Source organism: Antechinus flavipes, chromosome 1 (genome assembly GCF_016432865.1).
Source record: "Antechinus flavipes isolate AdamAnt ecotype Samford, QLD, Australia chromosome 1, AdamAnt_v2, whole genome shotgun sequence".
Taxonomy (NCBI): domain Eukaryota; kingdom Metazoa; phylum Chordata; class Mammalia; order Dasyuromorphia; family Dasyuridae; genus Antechinus; species Antechinus flavipes.
In genome coordinates, this window is record NC_067398.1 from 672421732 (window position 1) to 672442797 (window position 21066).

General features: G+C 35.7%; 1 protein-coding gene across 1 annotated transcript in view; it reads left to right on the forward strand.

The window, feature by feature from the left end:
- The window catches only part of AP3D1 (adaptor related protein complex 3 subunit delta 1), a 140757-nt gene that overhangs the window by 77746 nt on the left and 41945 nt on the right, over positions 1 to 21066 (forward strand). Inside the window, exons 12-16 of the mRNA XM_051972248.1 lie at positions 3712 to 3857; positions 4608 to 4756; positions 4850 to 5080; positions 6189 to 6420; positions 18795 to 18940. Of these exons, the coding sequence (XP_051828208.1) occupies positions 3712 to 3857; positions 4608 to 4756; positions 4850 to 5080; positions 6189 to 6420; positions 18795 to 18940 (904 nt within the window). The remainder of the gene's footprint in view (positions 1 to 3711; positions 3858 to 4607; positions 4757 to 4849; positions 5081 to 6188; positions 6421 to 18794; positions 18941 to 21066) is intronic.

Here is a 21066-nt window from a genome sequence, read left to right on the forward strand (position 1 = left end):
ATATAGTATTGTTGTTGAAGTATATAATGATGTCCTGGTCCTGCTCGTTTCACTCAGCATCAGTTCATATAAGTCTCTCCAGGCCTTTCTGAAATCATCCTGCTGGTCATTTCTTACAGAACAATAATATTCCATAACATTCATATACCACAATTTATTCAGCCATTCTCCCACTGATGGGCATCCATTCATTTTCCAGTTTCTGGCCACTACAAACAGGGCTGCCACAAACATTTTGGCACATACAGGTCCCTTTCCCTTCTTTAGTATCTCTTTGGGGTATAAGCCCAGTAGTGACACTGCTGGATCAAAGGGTATGCACAGTTTGATAACTTTTTGAGCATAGTTCCAAACTGCTCTCCAGAATGGCTGGATGTGTTCACAATTCCACCAACAATGTATCAGTGGGACTTATCTTCTTTTGGATTTGGGGTGTCTTATACCATGGAGACAACTGAAGGTGCTTTATCTTTCGTGAATAATTTTTGTTTTGGAGAGGTTTAAGAGGTGGTAACTATTAGAGAAAATGTCTAGTTCAGCATCTTGTTGCTCATATAATCCAGTAATCTTCTTGATTGTTTGAGAAAGGTATCTTCCAGAAAGTGAGACTTTATCTTGGACATGAAGGGATGTGGAAAACCAGGAGACAGAGATGAGGGGAAATAATCTCAGAATGAGGGAAAGGCAGTGAAAATACCTGGAGATGAAGTGTCTTATGCCAGAAATAACAATGAGGAAAGTGTCATTGGATCACAGAGTACATGTAGGGGAGCAAGAAGTTTGACAAATGGAAAGTGGAGAGGGAAACAGGTTAGCTTTAAAAGCTTTAGGATTTTATATTTGATCTTAGAGGTAGGAGGGAGGCACTGAAGTTGATTAAATAGGAGAGTGATAGTCAGACTTATGCTTTAAGATCAGTTTTACAGCTGAATGGAGAATGGATTGGAATGGGGCGAGACTTGAGGCAAGCAGACCAAACACCAAGCTATTGAGGCCTTCTGCCAGAGTGGTAGAGGAGAGGAAGCAATATATTGAAGAGAGGTTATGTAGAGAGAAAAAACAAGGCTTGACAACTGGATTTCATATGGGAGATAAGAAGGAATGGAGGATGAGATCTAGATTGCAAGCTTAGATGACAGGGAGACTGAGAGGATGGTGGTATGCTTAATAGTAAAATGGGGAAGAGATAAAGAGGGGAAGCGTTGAGGATGGAAGGAGGAAGGTTTTAGGAGGACTGGAGGTCAATGAGAGGCTAGACAAGTAGACCTGAATGTCACCCAAAATGAATTGATCATTGAAACTGTGGGAGTGAATGAAATCATCAAGATTTCATCAATAGAGGGAGAAGAGAAAGGGGCCCTGGACAGGGCCTTGAGGTGTAGTATTCTCTCTAACATGTAATATTCTCTGTTGAGGTTTTCTTGGGGTCTCTGGAGGCAGCCTTCGTTTCAGTTCATTAATTATCACACTAGTAGCTGGGGGTTAAGGTCCAAATTCTTTATTGTTTCTTTCCAAGTGTTATCTTCTTTCCCGGGCTGGTTAGCTTTCTTAGAGACCTATCTCTCTCCTTGGTTCCCAGAGCTTAAGCTCCTGCCGTCAGTCCTTTGTTTTCTCTGCTTCTGCCAGCTTCTTGAGGTTCTCCTGAATGTGTCTTGGTTTCTGTGGGGGAGGTAGGAGGGCTGCCACCACTTCTCTGTCTTCCAGGTCTGATTTTGGCTGAGTTTGTTCGAGCTTATATCCTCTCTAATCAGAGATGTGAATCTTGTAGAACTATAGTAAGTACTAAGTACATGGACTGAACTAGACAACTGTTAAGCACCATGTTAAACAACCATTGTCTCTATCAAATCCACTGACTTAGCACCTGGCCCATAACATTGAGGGGCCCATGCATTTAATGGGTTTGATTTAGATAAAGATCTACAAAACATATAGAAAAGCAGAAGTTAAATAGCTAAGCGTGAAATCAAGAGAGCAGGACCTGGAAAACATAGAGAAAAAGAGAATGTCCAGAAGAGGCTGCAGTGTCAGAGTGTCATAGGCTGCAGAGTGCAATACAGTGTCAGAGGCTGCAGAGAAGTCAAGAGGGATGAAGATTGAAAGAGGCCAATAGGTTAACAAATAATTAATGTCAGTTAACGCTATTATAATGACAATTAAGAGATTATTAATCATTTTGAAGGGAACAGTGTAAAGTAAATGATGAAGCCAGATTACAAAAAAGTAAGAAGGTGAGGTTGAGAGAAAAGAAAGTGGAGGATATCTATAATAGGGAGTTTAGTGACAAAAAGGAAGAGTACTAAGGGACAAAAGCTAGCCAGAATGCAAGGATCAAGTGAGAGTTTTTTGAGGATGGAGAGAAATGGATATGTTTTTAATCAATAGGAAACAGCAGTAGATAGGAAGCAATTGAAGATTAGAACAGTCAATCTGATGGAGAAGACAGGATAGAATGGGATCATGTGTGCATATGGAGGTATTTACCTTGACAGGGGAAGGGTACCGGCTTTGTGTGACAGGATTAAAGAAGGAAATAGTGATGGAAAGCCTCTGAATGATGTGAGATGTGGAAACTCAGCAAATTGTCTCGATTTTTCTCTGAAATATGAGGCAAGGGCCCAATTGAAATGATACAACCAAAATTTGTTTGGACTCTGAGAACTAGACTCTGTTTTGTTATTTCCTCCAGCTTTTTTCATTATCATAATGAAAACCATCAAAAGAGGCTGATGATATGATAAAACCAACTCTCAACTCTTTTGTTTGCCTTTGCTAGGACAAATGTTGAACAGTACTTCCAATTAGTGAAAAACTTGTTATACTATATGGTTTCATTTATAAACAAGAATATTCATACTGATTTTATTTAATTCTTTGAGCCTTAATTTGAGTCAGTTATTGGAATGACATTTAGAGTATCAATAGTTTATAGGTGGTCTAAAAATTCTGGCTCTTTTTCTGCCAACCCTGCACATTCATTGCAGGAATTAAGAGAAACTACACAGAATTGAGAGCTATTATACTTGGGCTTGAGGTGAGAAATATAAGGTTACGTCCATTGAGTTCACCACTTAGTGGCCCAATTAGTAGTGGTGAATTTCTCCATATTTAACTCCATAGTCTGGGCCTTGGACAGCATATACAATCTGTTTAGGATCATTTTCAGAGCTCTTCAATATTCAATAGAACTTTTATGGTATCAACATGAACCTAAATAATTCAGGTTCACTTCTGCCATAGTGAAGCATTTGAATACAACTTTAATGTAGAACAAGGTAGTATTTATATTTGAGTCTTCTTTACTATACTAAATGGTAAGCTCCTTGAGGACACAGTGCCTTATCTGCTTCCCCGAAGTGAGTACAATGCCTCTTGCTTCATTGAACTTTACACCTGAACTTTACAATCTTGTTTTACATTGACTTGATAAGTCATTAGCATGTTGTTGTTTTTCATTTTCTCTTTATGTTTATCTCCATGGTGATACCTTGCACATTGAAAGCCCCTATATGTTTGTGAAGTAGGATACTGTTACTTTATAAAATGTATCTTAATTATAACTATACACAAAACTGCCTATTTTAGCTTATAAGATTCTTAAAGTTAGAGACTGTGTTTTATTCCCTGTTTACAATGCTTAGTACAATTGTGCACACAAATAACAGAAATTATTTTGTGCCTTTTTTTTTTTTTTTTTTTTTTTTTAACTAGTAAAGTATTTGGGATTGCTTGCTATGTCCAAAATCCTGAAAACTCATCCTAAGTCTGTTCAGTCCCATAAGGATCTCATTCTCCAGTGTTTGGATGATAAGGATGAATCTATTCGACTTAGAGCATTAGATCTTCTATATGGAATGGTAGGTACATCATCTTCTTTCAATTTTTTGAATGCATTAACCTATAATTGTTATATAGCTACCAAATAACCTGTTAATGTGTGGATCCAATATGTGCCAAGTTTTTCCTGTCATACATTTCCTATATTCCATATATTATTGGCTTTTTTTTGTGAGTGCAGTATTTTCAAGTTATTTGAAGAATGATAACTTTAAAAATTGAGAATTTTCTTAAAACTTCAGGTAAATTTCTGAAGAATTGTATCATTTTATGGCATAGTTCATTACACAGAAAGGCTTTTTAATATAGAAAATAATACAAAATACTCTATCCTTATTTTTCTGTCTTTAAAATGTTGAAAAATAACAGAAAATTATTGCTCTTATTTTCACATAGTTGTTGCATTGGTGGTTAAATGTACAAAACCAAGTTTTTCTTTTTAGAATAAAGAAAGGTATGAGAGATGGCTGTGTAGAAGGAGATGAGATATTCAGAAATGTGATATAAAAACAAAGGATATTAATAAAAATAAGATTCTTAAAACCTATAATTCAAATGCTTTTATCACAAGTTATCTTTTTCTCATTAGACTTAAATATAAACATTCTCTTAAAGCAAAACAATATAAAAGTTGACTTCACATGGTAAATCTTCCCTCTACCTGAGTGATTGTTAAAGATAATTTAACTCAGCCAGTGCTCTCAGGGGATCCAAATACTTAGTAGATTCTTAATGGAAGTGCTAGCAGTTGATATGGTCTCTTTCCACAGGTGTCAAAGAAGAACTTAATGGAGATTGTGAAGAAACTGATGATTCATGTGGACAAAGCAGAAGGGACAACTTACAGGGATGAGCTGCTGACCAAAATCATTGATATATGTAGTCAGGCCAACTACCAATATATCACCAACTTTGAATGGTCAGTTTCCTGATTTTTCTTATTTGGACTTTTCAAAAATCTCTCATGTGTTGTTGGAGAACTTAGACTCGGTGGTCCCCTCTGCCTCCATAGGTACATAAGCATTCTGGTAGAGCTTACCCGTTTGGAAGGAACGCGGCACGGTCACCTCATTGCTGCCCAGATGCTGGACGTCGCCATCCGAGTTAAAGCCATTCGGAAATTTGCTGTTTCCCAGATGGCCATGCTTTTGGACAATGCTCACTTGATAGCCAGTAACACCCAAAGGAATGGAATCTGTGAGGTGCTTTATGCTGCAGCCTGGATCTGTGGAGAATTCTCTGAGTAAGTCAGTTACTTAAAAGGGAAGTTGTGTTTTAAAGGGAAATACTCATTTCTAGTTTCTAATCACAGCGTTGCTTAAAGCTTTTGGCAAATTTTCTTCCTCAGTTTAAGTACAGAGTTCCAAATTGACTCCTTGTCTTAAAGAGCCATATCCCTTTTTCTCATGTCTACTGCTAGAACACTCCCTCTGAAATCTCTCTTTATAACATATCAACTTCCAGAAGTTTGTCTCTAGTTAGATGGCTCCAGATCTATAGGTCCAGCCCTAGCATATCCTATACAGTTCAATCCCACTTCACCAAATGCCTGTTGGACATTTCCAGCTTGATGTCTCATAGACATTATAAATTCAACTTGTTCAAAACTAAACTCATTATCTTTTCTTCTAAACCATTCTTTTTTACAAATTTCTTTAATTCTTTTGAAGGAACTACCATCCTTTCAGTGTTTCAGGTTTGTAATCACCATATTTCCCGAGCTCCTCCTCCCCCTTCACCCTACAGCTCCTCAGACACCAGATCTTGCTACTATCTTTCCCACACCTCTTTCCATTTCCCCCTTCTCTTCCCTCATATAGCTACCACTTTAATTCATTCCCACCCACCCAATCCATCATTTCTCTCCTAGATTATTGTATCAGCTTTCTAAATTATTCTCCCTGCCTCAAGCCTCTACCCACTCTAGTCCCTCCTACACATTGCTGCCAGAATAATTTTCCTTAAGTACAGATCTAATCATGTGACTCAGCTTCTCAATCAGCTCCAGTGGCTTCCTGTTGCCTGTAGCATTAAATATTAGCTTCTCTGTTTAGCTTTTAAAGTTCTGCCCTGACATCAACCTATATTTCCAATCTCATTAGACTTCTACTATATTTCAGTGCAGACCAGCCTATCTGAAACTCATCATGACATGGAGACTGCTATGGAATTTTTTTTTCACCTATAGAAACTTATAAAGATTGTCTTGGAGAAAGGAGGACCTTTACTAATGAAAGTATAAGCCATTAAAATGCCCAATTCTATGAAATTAAAGTATCATAGACAAAGAAAACCAAATCTCCACAACAGTGGAGTTTTAATCAGCAGACTTTGTCTTTTCATCATTTTAGGCACCTTCAGGAACCTCATCAGACTCTAGAAGCCATGCTGAGACCTAAAGTCACCACCTTACCAGGTCACATCCAAGCAGTATATGTGCAGAATATGGTGAAGTTATATGCATCCATTCTACAGCAGAAGGAGCAAAGTGAGGAAAAGGATGCAGCCCAGGAGATCACCCAGCTGATGATTGACCGGCTTCCTCAGTTTGTACAGAGTGCTGATCTAGAAGTTCAAGAGAGGGTAATGGAACCAGAGCTGCCCTTTCCCTTTCCTTCCCTTTGCATTCATTTTAAATTAAAAGCCAAATACCTATGCATTTTCAAATATTTGCTCTTCAAAAGATTTTCTGAATACCATATAATAGATTTGTAATTGCTTTTTAGCTATAACTTCCATTTTCTGTGTATTCGTGTGTGTGTGTGTGTATGTGTGTGTGTGACACTTGGAATTAAGTGACATGCCCAAGGTCATACAGCTAGTGAGTATAAAGTGTCTGAACCTGGATTTGAACTCAAGTCCTCTTGACTCCAGGGCTGGTGCTCTATCTACTTCTCTACCTAGACTTGTCTCTTGTTCATTTATTCTTCCATTAATGTCTAAATGTTTAAGTATTCTAGTACTTCTTCACCTTGTCTTCACTCTTGTATTTTCTATTATCTTTTTTATTTATTATAACTTTTTATTGACAGAACATATGCATGGTAATTTTTCAACATTGTCCCTTGCAGTCACTTCTGTTCCGACTTTTCCCTTCCCACCCTCTATCCCCTCTCCTAGATGGCAGGCAGTCTTATACATGTTAAACATATTCAAGTATATCTTAAATACAATATATGTGTACAGATCCATACAGTTCTCTTGTTGCACAAGAAAAATTGGATTCAGACGGTAAAAATAATCTGGGAAGAAAAACAAAAATGCAAGTAGTCCACATTTATTTCCCAGTGTTCTTTCTCCAAGTATAGCTGATTCTGTCCTGATTCTGTCCATCATTGATCAACTGGAACTGAATTGGATCTTTTCATTGTCAAAGAGATCCACTTCCATCAGAATACATCCTCATGTAGTATTTTTGTTGAAGTATATAATGATCTCCTGGTTCTGCTCATTTCACTTAGTATCAGTTCATGTAAGTCTCTCCAAGCCTCTCTGTATTCATCCTGCTGGTCATTTCTTACAGAACAATAATATTCCATAACATTCATATACCACAATTTACCCAATCATTCTCCAGTTGATGGGCATCCATTCATTTTCCAGTTTCTAGTCACTACAAACAGGGCTGCCACAAACATTTTGGCACAAACAGGTCCCTTTCCCTTCTTTAGTATCTCTTTGGGGTATAAGCCCAGTAGTAACGTTTCTAGATCAGAGTATGCACAGTATGATAACTTTTTGAACATAGTTCCAAACTGCTCTCCAGAATGGTTGGATACATTCACAATTCCCCCAACAATGTTATCAGTGCCCCAATTTTCCCGCATCCCCTCCAACATTCGTCACTATCTTTTCCTGTCATCTTAGCCAATCTGACAGGTGTGTAGTGGTATCTCAGAGTTGTTTTAATTTGCATTTCTCTGATCAGTAGTGATTTGGGACACCCTTTCTTTTTTTTTTTTTTAATTTTTATTTAATAATTACTTTATATTGACAGAATCCATGCCAGGGTAATTTTTTTACAACATTATCCCTTGCACTCATTTCTGTTCTGATTTTTCCCCTCCCTCCCTCCACCCCCTTCCCTAGATGGCAAGCAGTCCTATATATGTTGGATATGTTGCAGTATATCCTAGATACAATATATGTTTGCAGAACCGAACAGTTCTCTTGTTGCACAGGGAGAATTGGATTCAGAAGGTATAAATAACCCGGGAAGAAAAACAAAAATGCAGATAGTTCACATTCGTTTCCCAGTGTTCTTTCTTTGGGTGTAGCTGCTTCTGTCTGTCATTTATCAATTGAAACTCAGGTCTCGTTGTCAAAGAAATCCACTTCCATCAAAATATGTCCTCATACAATATCGTTGTTGAAGTGTATAATGATCTCCTAGTTCTGCTCATTTCACTTAGCATCAGTTCATGTAAGTCTCGCCAGTCCTCTCTGTATTCATCCTGCTGGTCATTTCTTACAGAACAATAATATTCCATAACATTCATATACCACAATTTACCCAGCCATTTTCCAATTGATGGGCATCCATTCATTTTCCAGTTTCTAGCCACTACAAAGAGGGCTGCTACAAACATTTTGGCACATACAGGTCCCTTTCCCTTCTTTAGTATCTCTTTGGGGTATAAGCCCAGTAGTAACGTTTCTAGATCAGAGTATGCACAGTATGATAACTTTTTGAACATAGTTCCAAACTGCTCTCCAGAATGGTTGGATTTGTTCACAACTCCACAAACAATGCAATCATTCATTTTCCAGTTTCTAGCCACTACAAAGAGGGCTGCTACAAACATTTTGGCACATACATGTCCCTTTCCCTTCTTTAGTATTTCTTTGGGATATAAGCCCAATAGAAACACTGCTGGATCAAAGGGTATGCACAATTTGATAACTTTTGGGGCATAATTCCAGATTGCTCTCCAGAATGGTTGGATTCATTCACAACTCCACCAACAATGCATTAGTGTCCCAGTTTTCCCGCATTCATCATTATTTTTTCCTGTCATCTTAGCCAATCTGACAGGTGTGTAGTGGTATCTCAGAGTTGTCTTAATTTGCATTTCTCTGATCAATAATGATTTGGAACACTCTTTCATATGAGTGGTAATAGTTTCAATTTCATCCTCTGAAAATTGTCTGTTCATATCCTTTGACCATTTATCAATTGGAGAATGACTTGGTTTCTTATAGATTTGAGTCAGTTCTCTATATATTTTGGAAATAAGGCCTTTATCAGAACTTTTAACTGTGAAAATGTTTTCCCAGTATATTGCTTCCCTTCTAATCTTGTTTGCATTAGTTTTGTTTGTACAAAGGCCTTTTAATTTAATGTAATCAAAATTTTCTATTTTGTGATCAGTAATGGTCTCTAGTTCATCTTTGATCACAAATTTCTTCCTCCTCTACAAGTCTGAGAGATAAACTATGCTATGTTCCTCTAATTTATTTGTAATCTCGTTCTTTATGCCTAAATCATGGACCCATTTTGATTTTATCTTGGTATACAGTGTTAAGTATGGGTCTGCTCCTGACTATTTTAAGGAAGAATCCATTTATTCCTATACTCTCAAGTGTTTTTAATAGGAATGGATATTGGATCTTATCAAATGCTTTTTCTGCATCTATTGAAATGATCATATGGTTTTTGTTAATTTGGTAATTGATATAGTCAATTATGCAAATAGTTTTCCTATATTGAACCAGCCCTACATTCCTGGTAGAAATCCTACTTGGTCATAGTGTATTATCCTGGGGATGATTTTCGGTAATCTTTTTGCTAATAATCTATTTAAGATTTTTGCATCAATATTCATTAGGGAGATTGGTCTGTAATTTTCTTTCTCTGTTTTCAACCTTCCTGGTTTAAGTATCAGTACCATGTCTGTATCATAAAAGGAAAAGTGAGGGGATTTGCTTCTTTCAGGCGTGCTTACTTTTTTGTGTCATGGACCCTTTTGTCAAACTATGAAACCTTTAAATCCCTTCTTGTATTTTTAAATGGAAAAATTAAAATACATAGGACTCCAAGGGAAGCAAATTATATTGAAAGAGTTATAGACAATATTTTAAAAACAAGAATCCCTAAATGTTCTCTAAAGTAGCTTCTGGTTCTAATATTCAAGAATCCACAATAACTCCAAAATGTGACAGTCCTTGTTCAAGGGTCCCTGTTTCTGATATTCTGTGTTCTGAGGTTTGATATACAGTACTAATATTTTTCATTTATCTGGAAACTCTAGGTTTTGACTGTGGTATTCATGGGAGTTTTCATTTGGGGGTTTCTTTTAGGAGGGGATTGGTGAATTCTATTTCTACATTGCCCTCTAATTCTAAGAGTTACAGGCAATTGTCTTTCATGATTCCTTGACATATGATATTTAATTTCTTATTTTGGTCATAATATTTAAATAATCCATTGATTTTTCCCCCCCTTCCCCTCCATGGCAGTTGGTGTTAAATGATTTTTTCAGGATCACACAGCTAGTGTTAAGTATCTGAGGCCACATTTGAGCTCCTGATTCCAGGATTGGTATTCTATCTACTTTGCCATCTGTTCTGTTGATTCTTAAATTTTTTTCTTCTCAATTTGTTTTCCAGGTCAGTTGTTTTTACTATCATCTTATATTTTCATTTATTTTTTTCAATTTTTTGACTTTTGTCTTAACATTTCTTTTTGCTTCAGAAAGTCATTGGCTTCTATTTGGTTCTTTCTAATTTTCAGGGAGTTTTTGTTTGGGACTGGTTTTTATACTTTTTGGACCAAGTTGCTAATTGGCTTTCCAATTCTTTCTTCCATAGTTCTCATTTCCTTTCAAAATTTATTTTCTTTTTAGCATTCTCATATCACTTTATTAACATTTCTTCATCTTTTTTTCTTTGTTCCTTCTCTTTCTCCTCTTCCTGCTCTTCCTCTTCTTTCTCCTCCTCCTCCTCCTCTCTCTCTCTCTCTCTCTCTCTCTCTCTCTCTCTCTCTCTCTTTTTTTTTGGACTTGTTCATTCTTCCAGCCTATTTCCTGATTTTGAACTTGACAGTGCTAAGCTCTGCAAAACTTCTAGCTGGTGCTTTGCTGCTTTCTTGCAGCATTGAGTGTTATCAAACTAACTGGGGATCTATTGACTTGCAGTGTTCCCATGATCCAGGGCAGAGTCCTATATTGCTGGCTCCCTATGTTTGAGCTCTGCAAGTCCCTGAAGTGAATTTTGGTCTATGCAAGAGTAAATGGCTATCGGATTCCTTCTCAGCTAGCTGGAAAGTTCTGTTGTTTTGGAGCAGCAGAATTATAGGCTCTCCTTTAGAATGGGATTCTTGCTCTGATTTATTCCTTTTCAGGCTGGGCAAGATGTTGGGAATGAGATCTTATTTCACTCATGAGGCCCGAGCACACCATCACTACTGCTGCTGCCTGCTGCTATTGCTGCTACTATATTGCCCAGGGCCTCCCTTCCTTCAGTGTCGATTAAGCACAGATCTTCTCAGTCGCCTGTGTAGTATGCCACAGAGCTGCTAGTTCGCCTGATCTCCTCCACCACAACATCCCCATGTGGATCTGGTGGCTTCTGTGCTATAGATCTGGGGTCTTTCTTCTTGGCTCACAGCTTTTCCCTGAATACTGATGTTCTCTGTGTAGCATACTTCTGGTATGATCCCATCCCCAGTGTTTGTAAGGCCTCCTTTTCTATGCTAGACAAATGACTCATTATGACTTTTTCTAGAGTTTCCTATTAGAATTTGGTCTGGTACATTTTCTATATCTATTTGAAGGAATTTCATGGAAAAGAGCACTTTAATGTTGATTTCTACCGTCCTTTTCTTTTTTAAAAAAATTAATTAATCAATCTATTTATTTATTTATTTAAATTTATTTTTATATATAACTTTTTATTGAGAGAACCCATGCCAAGGTAATTTTTTTACAACATTATCCCTTGCACTCGCTTCTGTTCCGATTTTCCCCTCCTTTCCTCCACCCCCTCCCCTAGATGGCAAGCAGTCCTATATATGTTAAATATGTTGCAGTATATCCTAGATACAATGCTTCTATCCATCATTTATCCATTGAAACGGAGTTAGGTCTCTTTGTCAAAGAAATCCACTTCCATCAGAATACATCCTCATACAGTATCGTTGTTGAAGTTCTACCATCCTTTTCAATGTTCATTTTTGTAAATTTGGTTTCCATATTTTTTCTTCCCTCCCTCCCTTACCTCTTCTCCCTCTAAGAATATTAAGCAATCTGATATAGGCACATGTAAATATATATTAAACATATGTATTAAACATATTTCCCATATTAGTCATATTGTAAAAGAATAATCAGAACAAAAGGGAAAAAAATACAAGAAAAGAAAAAAATGAAAATTGTATGCTTTGATATACATTCAGCATTCATAGTTCTTTTCTTATTTGCAGATGCTATTTCCATCCCAAGTCTATTGTAGTTGTATTGGATTCCTATGTTGCTGAGAAAAGTTTAAGTTCATCATCACACAATCTTGTTTTTATTGTGTACAATGTTCTCCTGGTTCTTGCTCACTTCACTCAGCATCAACTCATTTAAGTCTTTTCAGGATTTTCTGAAATCAGTCAGCCTGTTAATCATTTCTTATAGAACAATAATATTCTATTTCATTCATATACCACAGCTTTTTCAACCATTCCTCACTTGATGGGTTCCATTCAATTTCCAATGCCTTGACACCACAAAAAGCTGCTCACCAACTGCCTTTTGCTTAAGGACTTTCAGCAACCCATTTTATTTTTGGATAGTTTTAATTTAATTAATTTAATTAATAAGCAAAACAAGTCTAATTAATTCTCCTTTCAACAAAGCTATGTCATATTTCAGAGCACCTTTCACTGTCATTTTCTACAGCTTGTTAATGTCCTTCCTAGAATATGACATCAAAACTGACCAAAAGGCTGCAGATATTGTCGGACCAGGTTAAAATGCAGTGGTATTATCATTGCATTAGTCCTGTGCTGCTAGACTGTGGCACTGTGCCACTATCATAGAAGCTTACTTGGCAATTTTGCCTGCCTTTTAAATTCTGTTTACTTTTTTCAAATCATTTGCCTATTGAAAATCTCAAGTCCTTTTCAGAGAAATTGCTATCTAGCCACACTTCCTCCCTCTTATCCGTGCAAAGCTGTTTTTTGGTCCAAGTGTAAGATTTACTATTTATAATATGCATTCAATTTCAGTTGACTAGATTTACTAGATTCAGCCCAAGGTTCTAGTCTGACAAGATTTTTTGGGGGACCTAATACCTTTAGATGGTGTATTAGCTATTCCTCCTAATTTTGTATCTTGTGGGGAGGGAGAAGGAGAACAAAAGAAAGAAGGAAGGAAGGAATTAGATTTACTAAGTGCTAATATGTGCTACATAATGTGCAAAAGCAGAGGCAATGAGCCCCCCAAAATAAGAGTTCTTGCTATGAAGGACCTTACATTATATTGGAGGAAGATGACACATAAAAGGAGTGAGACAGGAGAAAGATAGGGAATTGAATGGTATGCTTGCTAGGCCACGTATGAAGCTAAAAAGATGGAAACTCCTCTCTGAGATGGAACAGTGGGGATGATCAATATAATAAGCATGCTATCTGTATCTGTATTCAGGAGCATAAGACCAAGCATACATTCCTGGTAGTGCTGCTGAATTCACACTTTTAAGGAGACTTCAAAATGGTAATAACTCCTACACCTTCTTGGGTTTTAGTTCAAATTCTCCATCTTGTCTACAAGAGCATAAGAGTTTTTGTTTCATATTTTGCTAAAATTTACATAAATGAGATACCTACAACATTCCTGTGATGATCTAGCTTCATAAACAACTAGATTAGTCTGGTATAATCTATTGTAAAGGAATCCATATATATATATATTTATTATTTGTTTTCTAGTTTCAATTTTAATCTAGATGTTCTTTTAAAAATTTTCAGAATTTTGCCAAGAATTAAAATCATGTTTATTAGACTATAGTTTTCAGACTTTCATTATTTTTCCTTTTTAAAAAAAATATGAAACATTTACCTTCCTCTGGGCTATAGTGTATCTCCTTTCCACTACATTATTTTAAGGAACACTGTTAGTAGTGCTTATTAGTCACACCCTTCTTTTAATACCTTGGAATGTAGTTCATTTAAATTTGATAATTTGAACTCATGAAGTATTATCTAAGTATATCAATATGCCATTAGCCATTTTGTTCAAATCTTTCTAACTAAATAATTTTCCTTGGCAGAAAAAAAACGAAGCAAACAAAAAAGAATGGATTAATTATGTTATTGTTGTTACCATCTCCTTTGAACAGCCTCCTAGTCTTTCTTTGTTTCTCCCATTCCCCCCCCCCAGTTTAAACTTTAAAATGTCTAAAACATTTTATTGCCTTTAATTTACTTTCTTAAAAATTTTAAAATTAAAAAAATTTTTAAATCTGGATTTTAAAAAAATCTAGTAGTTACTTTAAAAACTGCCCCATCTGCTTTCTCTTGACCATATGTTTTCTTCTGTTGTCTTTTAAAATGTTGCAATCTTCTCCTCCTGCCCTTCTCCCCCCCCTTTTTTTTTGTATCACTATTGCTATCACCCACCTATCCTTGCCACCTCAGTTAAAAATCAAGAGAAGAAAAGAAACTTTCTAACAAGGAAGCACAGTCAAGCGGAAAAAAAAAATTCACAGTGTCTTCCATTGTCCATAAATGTGTATCTCTTTGTATCTTGTGTCTATCACTTCTCTGTCAGGAAGTGGGTTGCTTATTTCATCTTGAGATACAGTTTTATTGTTACATTGTTTCTACTGTTGCTTCTTATGAACACTAGACATAAGTTAAAATGTTAGCACTACATCTTACAATTACTTAAATTTAACTTTATAGATTTCTCTGGATTCATGTCTCTATTTTGAAGTGCCTATACTTCATATCTAAAATGCTCTATTTTACTTATTTTTTTCACCCTGACAGATTATATTTAACTTTGCAAGTTAAATTATTTTTGATTAATAAGCCTATGACTTTTGAAAATGTTGCATTACAAGATCTTTTGATTTTTAGTACAAGTCATCAGATCTTGTGGGATCCTGATTATGGTTCCCTGCCATTTGAACTATTTTCTGGCTATGTGAAGTTTGTTTGTTTTTAAATCTGATAGCTTTGGATTTTGAATGACATTCATGGGACTTTTTCTTTTGGGAGCTGTTTCCTATTCTAATCCTATTTCATTTATGAATTCTTGAAATATGATGTCCACATTTTAAATCACTGTTTTTCTTTTTTTCTTTCTTTTTGTGAGGCAGTTTGGATTAAGTGAATTGCCCAGAGTCACACAGCTAGTAAGTGTTTAGTGTCTGAGGCCCAATTTGAACTCAGGTCTTCCTAACTTCCTAACTCCCGCTCTATCCACTGGCTTCTAACTACCCTTTAAATTATTGTTTTCAAGAAATTCACTGATTCTTAAATTATCTTTCCCTTGGTCTGTTTGACAGGTCACTTTTTTTTTAAATCAGATATCTTAGGTTTTCTCTTTTTTTTATATACAGTATTTTAATTTTATGCTATTATTTCTCACCCTGTCATGGAATCATTGATTTCTTTTTGACCTAATTTTTAAGGAGTTCAATTCTTGGGTAATTTGCTATTTTCTCTTTTAAACTACTTGATAATTTTTCTTCTATACTTTTTACTTCATTTAAAAATCTCTTTATAACACTAATTTTTTTTTTTTTTAGGCAGCAAAAATCTTCCTTCTTTGCCTTCCATCCCAATCCTGCTACCCACTTGAGAACAAAAGAAAAGCAAAACCCCTATTACAAACATATGCTTTGTCAAGCAAAACAGATTTCCACATTGGCCATGTTCAAAAGGAAAAGAGTGTGTGTGTGTGTGTGTGTGTGTGTGTGTGTGTGTGTGTGTAAATATTTACAAATACTCTAAAAGACTTAACCCTAATCAGCTTAATTACTAATCACAATTCCATAATCAGAGTTCCTAAGCATTTCAAAGTTCTTTGTCTGTTTATCATTATAAATTCTTTTCTTCTTTAGTTCACTTTTCTCTGTATTAGTTCTCCAAGTTTTCCTGAAACCCCCCCCTTCATTATTTCTTTTAGCACAATAGTATTTTATCACATATATATATTATAACTTGTTCAGCTATTCTCCAGTTGATGGACACCCCTCCCTCAGATTATCTCAGATTTGCCGCTTCAAAAAGAACTGTAAATGTTTTTGTATTTTCTTAGAATTAGTTTTATTTAAGATCAACATCTCCCTTCATCTATCTAATCTCTTATTTTCTATCTCCTTTTCCCTCATTTTGTTTCCTTCCTATTTCCCTGTTGAGTGAAATATATTTGTGTATATGTATATATATGTGCATGCATGCGTTCTTCCCTCTTTTGACTATTTCAGATAAGATTGAGGTTCAAATATCCATCACCATCTTCTTCCCCTTCTTCTTATTTGTATAGACTTCTACTTGTTAAGACTGGTTATTTGTGATAATTTTTCCTATTCTTGCTTTGCATTCTCTCCTACTATATTATTCTTCCCTTGCCTCCTTCATTTTTCTTTTCAGGACTTTTGTCTAATTGATGCACATTCTTTTATTCGTGTTCAACTTTCTGTGACCCTGTAGACTATACCATTTATGAGATTTTCTTGGAAAACATGTTAGAAGAAATTAAGGCAAACAGTGGTTAAATAACTTGACCAGGGTCAAACAGCAAGTACATGTCTAAGGCGAAATTTGAACCCAGGTCTTCCTAACTCCAAGCCTAGAGCTTTGTTCACTGAACCACCTCCTTGCCAAATTAAACTCTTTATGACACTTAATGACAGTAGAGTCCAGAAGGGGATCTGTCATCTTATATTTAAATGTTAGCAGTTTAACTTTGTTTAATCTATGATTGTTCATTCTTATTTAGCTTTTTGTGTTTCACTTAAATTTGAATGTCAAAGAATTTATTTAACTCTGTTCTTTATATCTGGAAGGCTTGGAAGCCCTTTATTTCATTTTTTCCTTGTAGGATTATATTCATTTTTCTGGGTAAGTTATTCTTGATTGCAAGCCTGCATATCTCCTCTGCCTTATCAAATATATTCCTAGCTCTGTGCTCCTTTATAGTTGAGGCTGCTATATGATGTGTAGTTCTTATTGTAGCTCTTTGGTACTTAAATTTTTTCTTTATCACTGTTTGACAGTATTTTTTCTTCCTACTTCCTAGGAGTTTTCATTTGGGTATTTCTTATATATTTTTTAAATTTTTAATTTTGTCTGTGCTTCCTCTCTTCTTCTATCACAGACTCTAAAAGAACTGTGATCTTTCCAAGCAACCAGACTTTTCTTTTTAGCGAAGCTCTGTTCCAGAACTACAAGTTCCTTTCTTCTTCTTCTAATTAAAAAAAAAAGTGAAATTAAGACAAGTCAATGAATTATCAACTGCTTTTTGTTTTTGCAGAAACAGTTCTAAAAGATATCAGAATCAAGTAATTTTTGATTACAGATGATTTCTCATGAAATATTTTCTTACTCTTGATATAGATTATAGACCATGTGAGTGGAATCCATTTCTATATATGACAGACATGATGGATATGTTGGGGTGGTTGGGGTTTTTTTTTTTTTTTTTTACATTATACATCTATGTTACAATGGCTCAAGCATGGTTATTAGGAAGTGACAAAGTGTTAAAAAAAACACATCAAAATTTTAAAAAAACAAATATTCTAACATTTTGTCTGGTTATTTAACAGTTTTCCATTACTACTATACTATACCTTTACCTGGCTTGCAGGCTGTTTTCCTAAACTCATATTGTCTCTTTTGGTTCAAGATCCTAATTGCAGCCATCTATCATCCTTCCAGTCTTTCTCCCTCCTTTCTCTATTTTTAAAAAAATAATTTTTTATTGATGACTTTGCATCCCCTAGGTTTCTTTCATACCTTATGACTTCCTCTTTCCCAGAGAGCTTTCCTTCAGAGAGCTTACCCTAGCTGTTCCTAAGTATAACTATGCATTTATCTGGTTTATGTAGCTTTTACTTATCTGAGAATATATTCAATCTCCCAGCATTATGGGAGCTCCTTGAGGGCAGGGATTATCTCACTTTGGTTTTTGTATCTTTAGTACTTATTAGCACAGTGCCTGGCACATAGGAGTCATCTGGTATAATTTTTTGTTGTTTAATGGGTAGATCCTATCAAGATTATTTTTGTGCATGTGAAAATCTTTATCCAGATTTCATCTCCTGAATTAAGAGGTAAAATATAGAGTATGAAATAAAGGAGACAAAGGAAAGATTGGGGAAAAAATCAAGTGTCTTTTGATATTTTAGGTGGGACCAAATATTAACAACTAGAGGATATCAAGAAAAGCTTTACAAAGGAGATATGTGTCATCTTGTTTGAGACTGGAAGAAATCTTGAGAGAGCTCCTAGTCATTCCAGACCTTATTTCTCATTATATGGGAACTTCCTCTTTCTCACCAGATAGGCTCCTACTCCCTTCTTCCCCCTCACAAACGCACAGTGTGAATGTGTGTGTGTGTGTGTGTGTGTGTGTGTGAAAGTAGTATATAGTATTGTGTACATACATATAGTAGTGAATACATATATGTATATGGAATATATACACATATGTCATTTTATGTACATATAACTGGTAAATATGTAGTTATAAATTTGTGTGTATATGTGCATATTTTTGTGTGTGTGTGTATTCCTTTTGAAGCAAGTAGTGCAATGATGAATTTTGTACTCTCTTCTCTAAAGAGTCTTTGCTGTAGGTCTAAAGTAGAAAAATTTTTTTTTGCATTTTTATTCTTTTTTCTGGTGTCAGAGCAAAATATCGAATGCTATAGGGTGGTTGTAGTTGTCTATAGATGCCTTCTCAAATATATAAATGTTTTGGCAACTTCTTTATAATAATATGGTTATTTTCTAGGCATCTTGCATATTGCAGTTGATTAAGTATATTCAGAAACTACAAACAAAGGAAGTACCAGTAGCAGAAGAAGTGATTGCCCTGTTTGCTGGGGAATTGAATCCTGTGGCTCCCAAAGCACAGAAGAAGGTTCCTGTCCCAGAGGGGTAAGCCTCCTATATCCAGGCTCAAAGTATAAGCCTGGATTCTCTTGAAAGCAATAATTTGTCATTTGTGGTAATATTGTTTCTATGATTGTCCCTAACCTGAACTGATCTAACCAACTGGTCAGAGCACACAAAATAGTAATTCACAACCTCAATTTTGGAAAACCCATTTCTGTTATTTAGCAAGAAAGTAAATCTTATTAGCATTTTTTCCCCAATTACATGTAAAGATAGTTTTCAACATTCATTTTTGTAAAATTTTGACTTCCAAATTTTTTTCTCCTTCCTCCCTTACCACTTTTTCTCCCAAGACAGCAAGCAATCTGATATAGGCTATGTAGTCATATTAAACATATTTCCATATTAGTCGTGTTTTGAAAGAAAAATCAGAACAAAAAGGAAAAACTATGAGAAGGGAAAAACTATGAGAAATAAAAAACAAAAAAACATTTTAAAAAGTGAAAATAATACACATTGATCTGCATTCAGATTTCATAGTTCTTTCTCTGAATGTGGATGGGATTTTTCCATCACAAGTCTTTTGGAATTGTCTTGGATCAAGTTATAACAAGTCTGAGATACCACTACACACCTCTCAAATTGGCCAAGATGACAGAAAAAGATAATAATGATGTTGGAGAAGATCTGAGAAAACTAGGGCATTAATACATTGTTGGTGGAGTTGTGAACTGATCCAACCATTCTGGAGAGCACTTTGGAATTATACCCAAAAGGCTATCAAACTTTGCATACCCTTTGATCCAGCAGTTTCTCTACTTCTCTACTCTTTTAGAGTAGTTTCTCTACTTTGGTCTGTATCCCAAAGAAATCATAAAAAAGGGAAAAGGACTCACATGAGCAAAAATGTAGCAGCACTTTGGTAGTGACAAGAAACTGAGTGCCTGCCCTTCAGTTGAAGAATGGCTAAATAAGTTATGGCATATTAATGTTATGGAATATTATTGTTTTGTAAGAAATGACCAGCAGGATGAACACAGAGAAGCCCGGAGAGACTGACATGAACTGATGCTAAGTGAAGTGAGTAAAACCCGGGGCAGCTAGGTGGTACAAATGGATAGAACACTGGCTCTGAAATCAAGAAGACCTGAGTTCAGTCTGGCTTCAGACATTTAACACTTCCTAGCTGTGTGACTCTGGGCAAAGTTACTTAACCCTAATCGCCCCAGCCAAAAAAAAAGAAAAAAGAAAGAAAGAAATGAGTAAAACTAGGAGAATGTTGTATACAGCAACAAGGTTATATGATGATCTGTTGGAATCCTTACAAAGTGTTAAGTCATTAGAATTGATAGAGACAATAATTATCTAATTTAGCATGGTTCAGTATGATTGATCTGATCCTACAAGGAGATGTTATGGGCCAGAATTTGAAATAAGGTACTAAGTGGAATTGAGGAAACAATGTTTAAATCTAGTTTAGAATTGATTTAATCCTACAACAAATAATGATTTCTCAGTGATATAATGATTGGTGTGTACTCAGTGTACAGCATATAAGCAAGAAGCTCTCGGGGCCAAAGAGCACTCTGGGAGATTGAGAGCCAGGAGTGAGTGGAGGCATCATTTGAGAAGATTCAGAGAGAGCTGGAGGCAGAAGCTGGCAGAGAAGCTGCAAGAGCTCTTGGAATCAAGGAGTGAGATAGGCCTCTAAGAAAGCTGCCCGGGCCCAAGGAAAGAGATAAGACTTGGAAGGAGAAAATAAATGTTTGGATTTTAACAACGATCCATTCTGATGGACGAGTCTCTTTTCTTTCTTTCTTTATCTTTTATTCATTCATTCATTCGTTTGTTTGTTTGTTTATTTATTTATTTACAAAGCATGTGCATGAGTAATTTTCCAACACTGACTCTTGCAAAACCTTTTGTTCCAAATTTTCCCCTCCTTCCCCCCCAATTCCTTCCCTAGCTGGCAGGTAATCCGATACATGTTAAATATGTTAAAATACATGTTAAATCCTATATATATATATATATATGTATACAGTTATCTTGCTGCACAAGAAAAATCAGATCAAGAAGGAAGGAAAAGAAAAACTGAGAAAGAAAACAAAATTCAAGGAAATAACAGAGAGAATGAGAATGCTGTATTGTGTTCCACACTGTGTTCC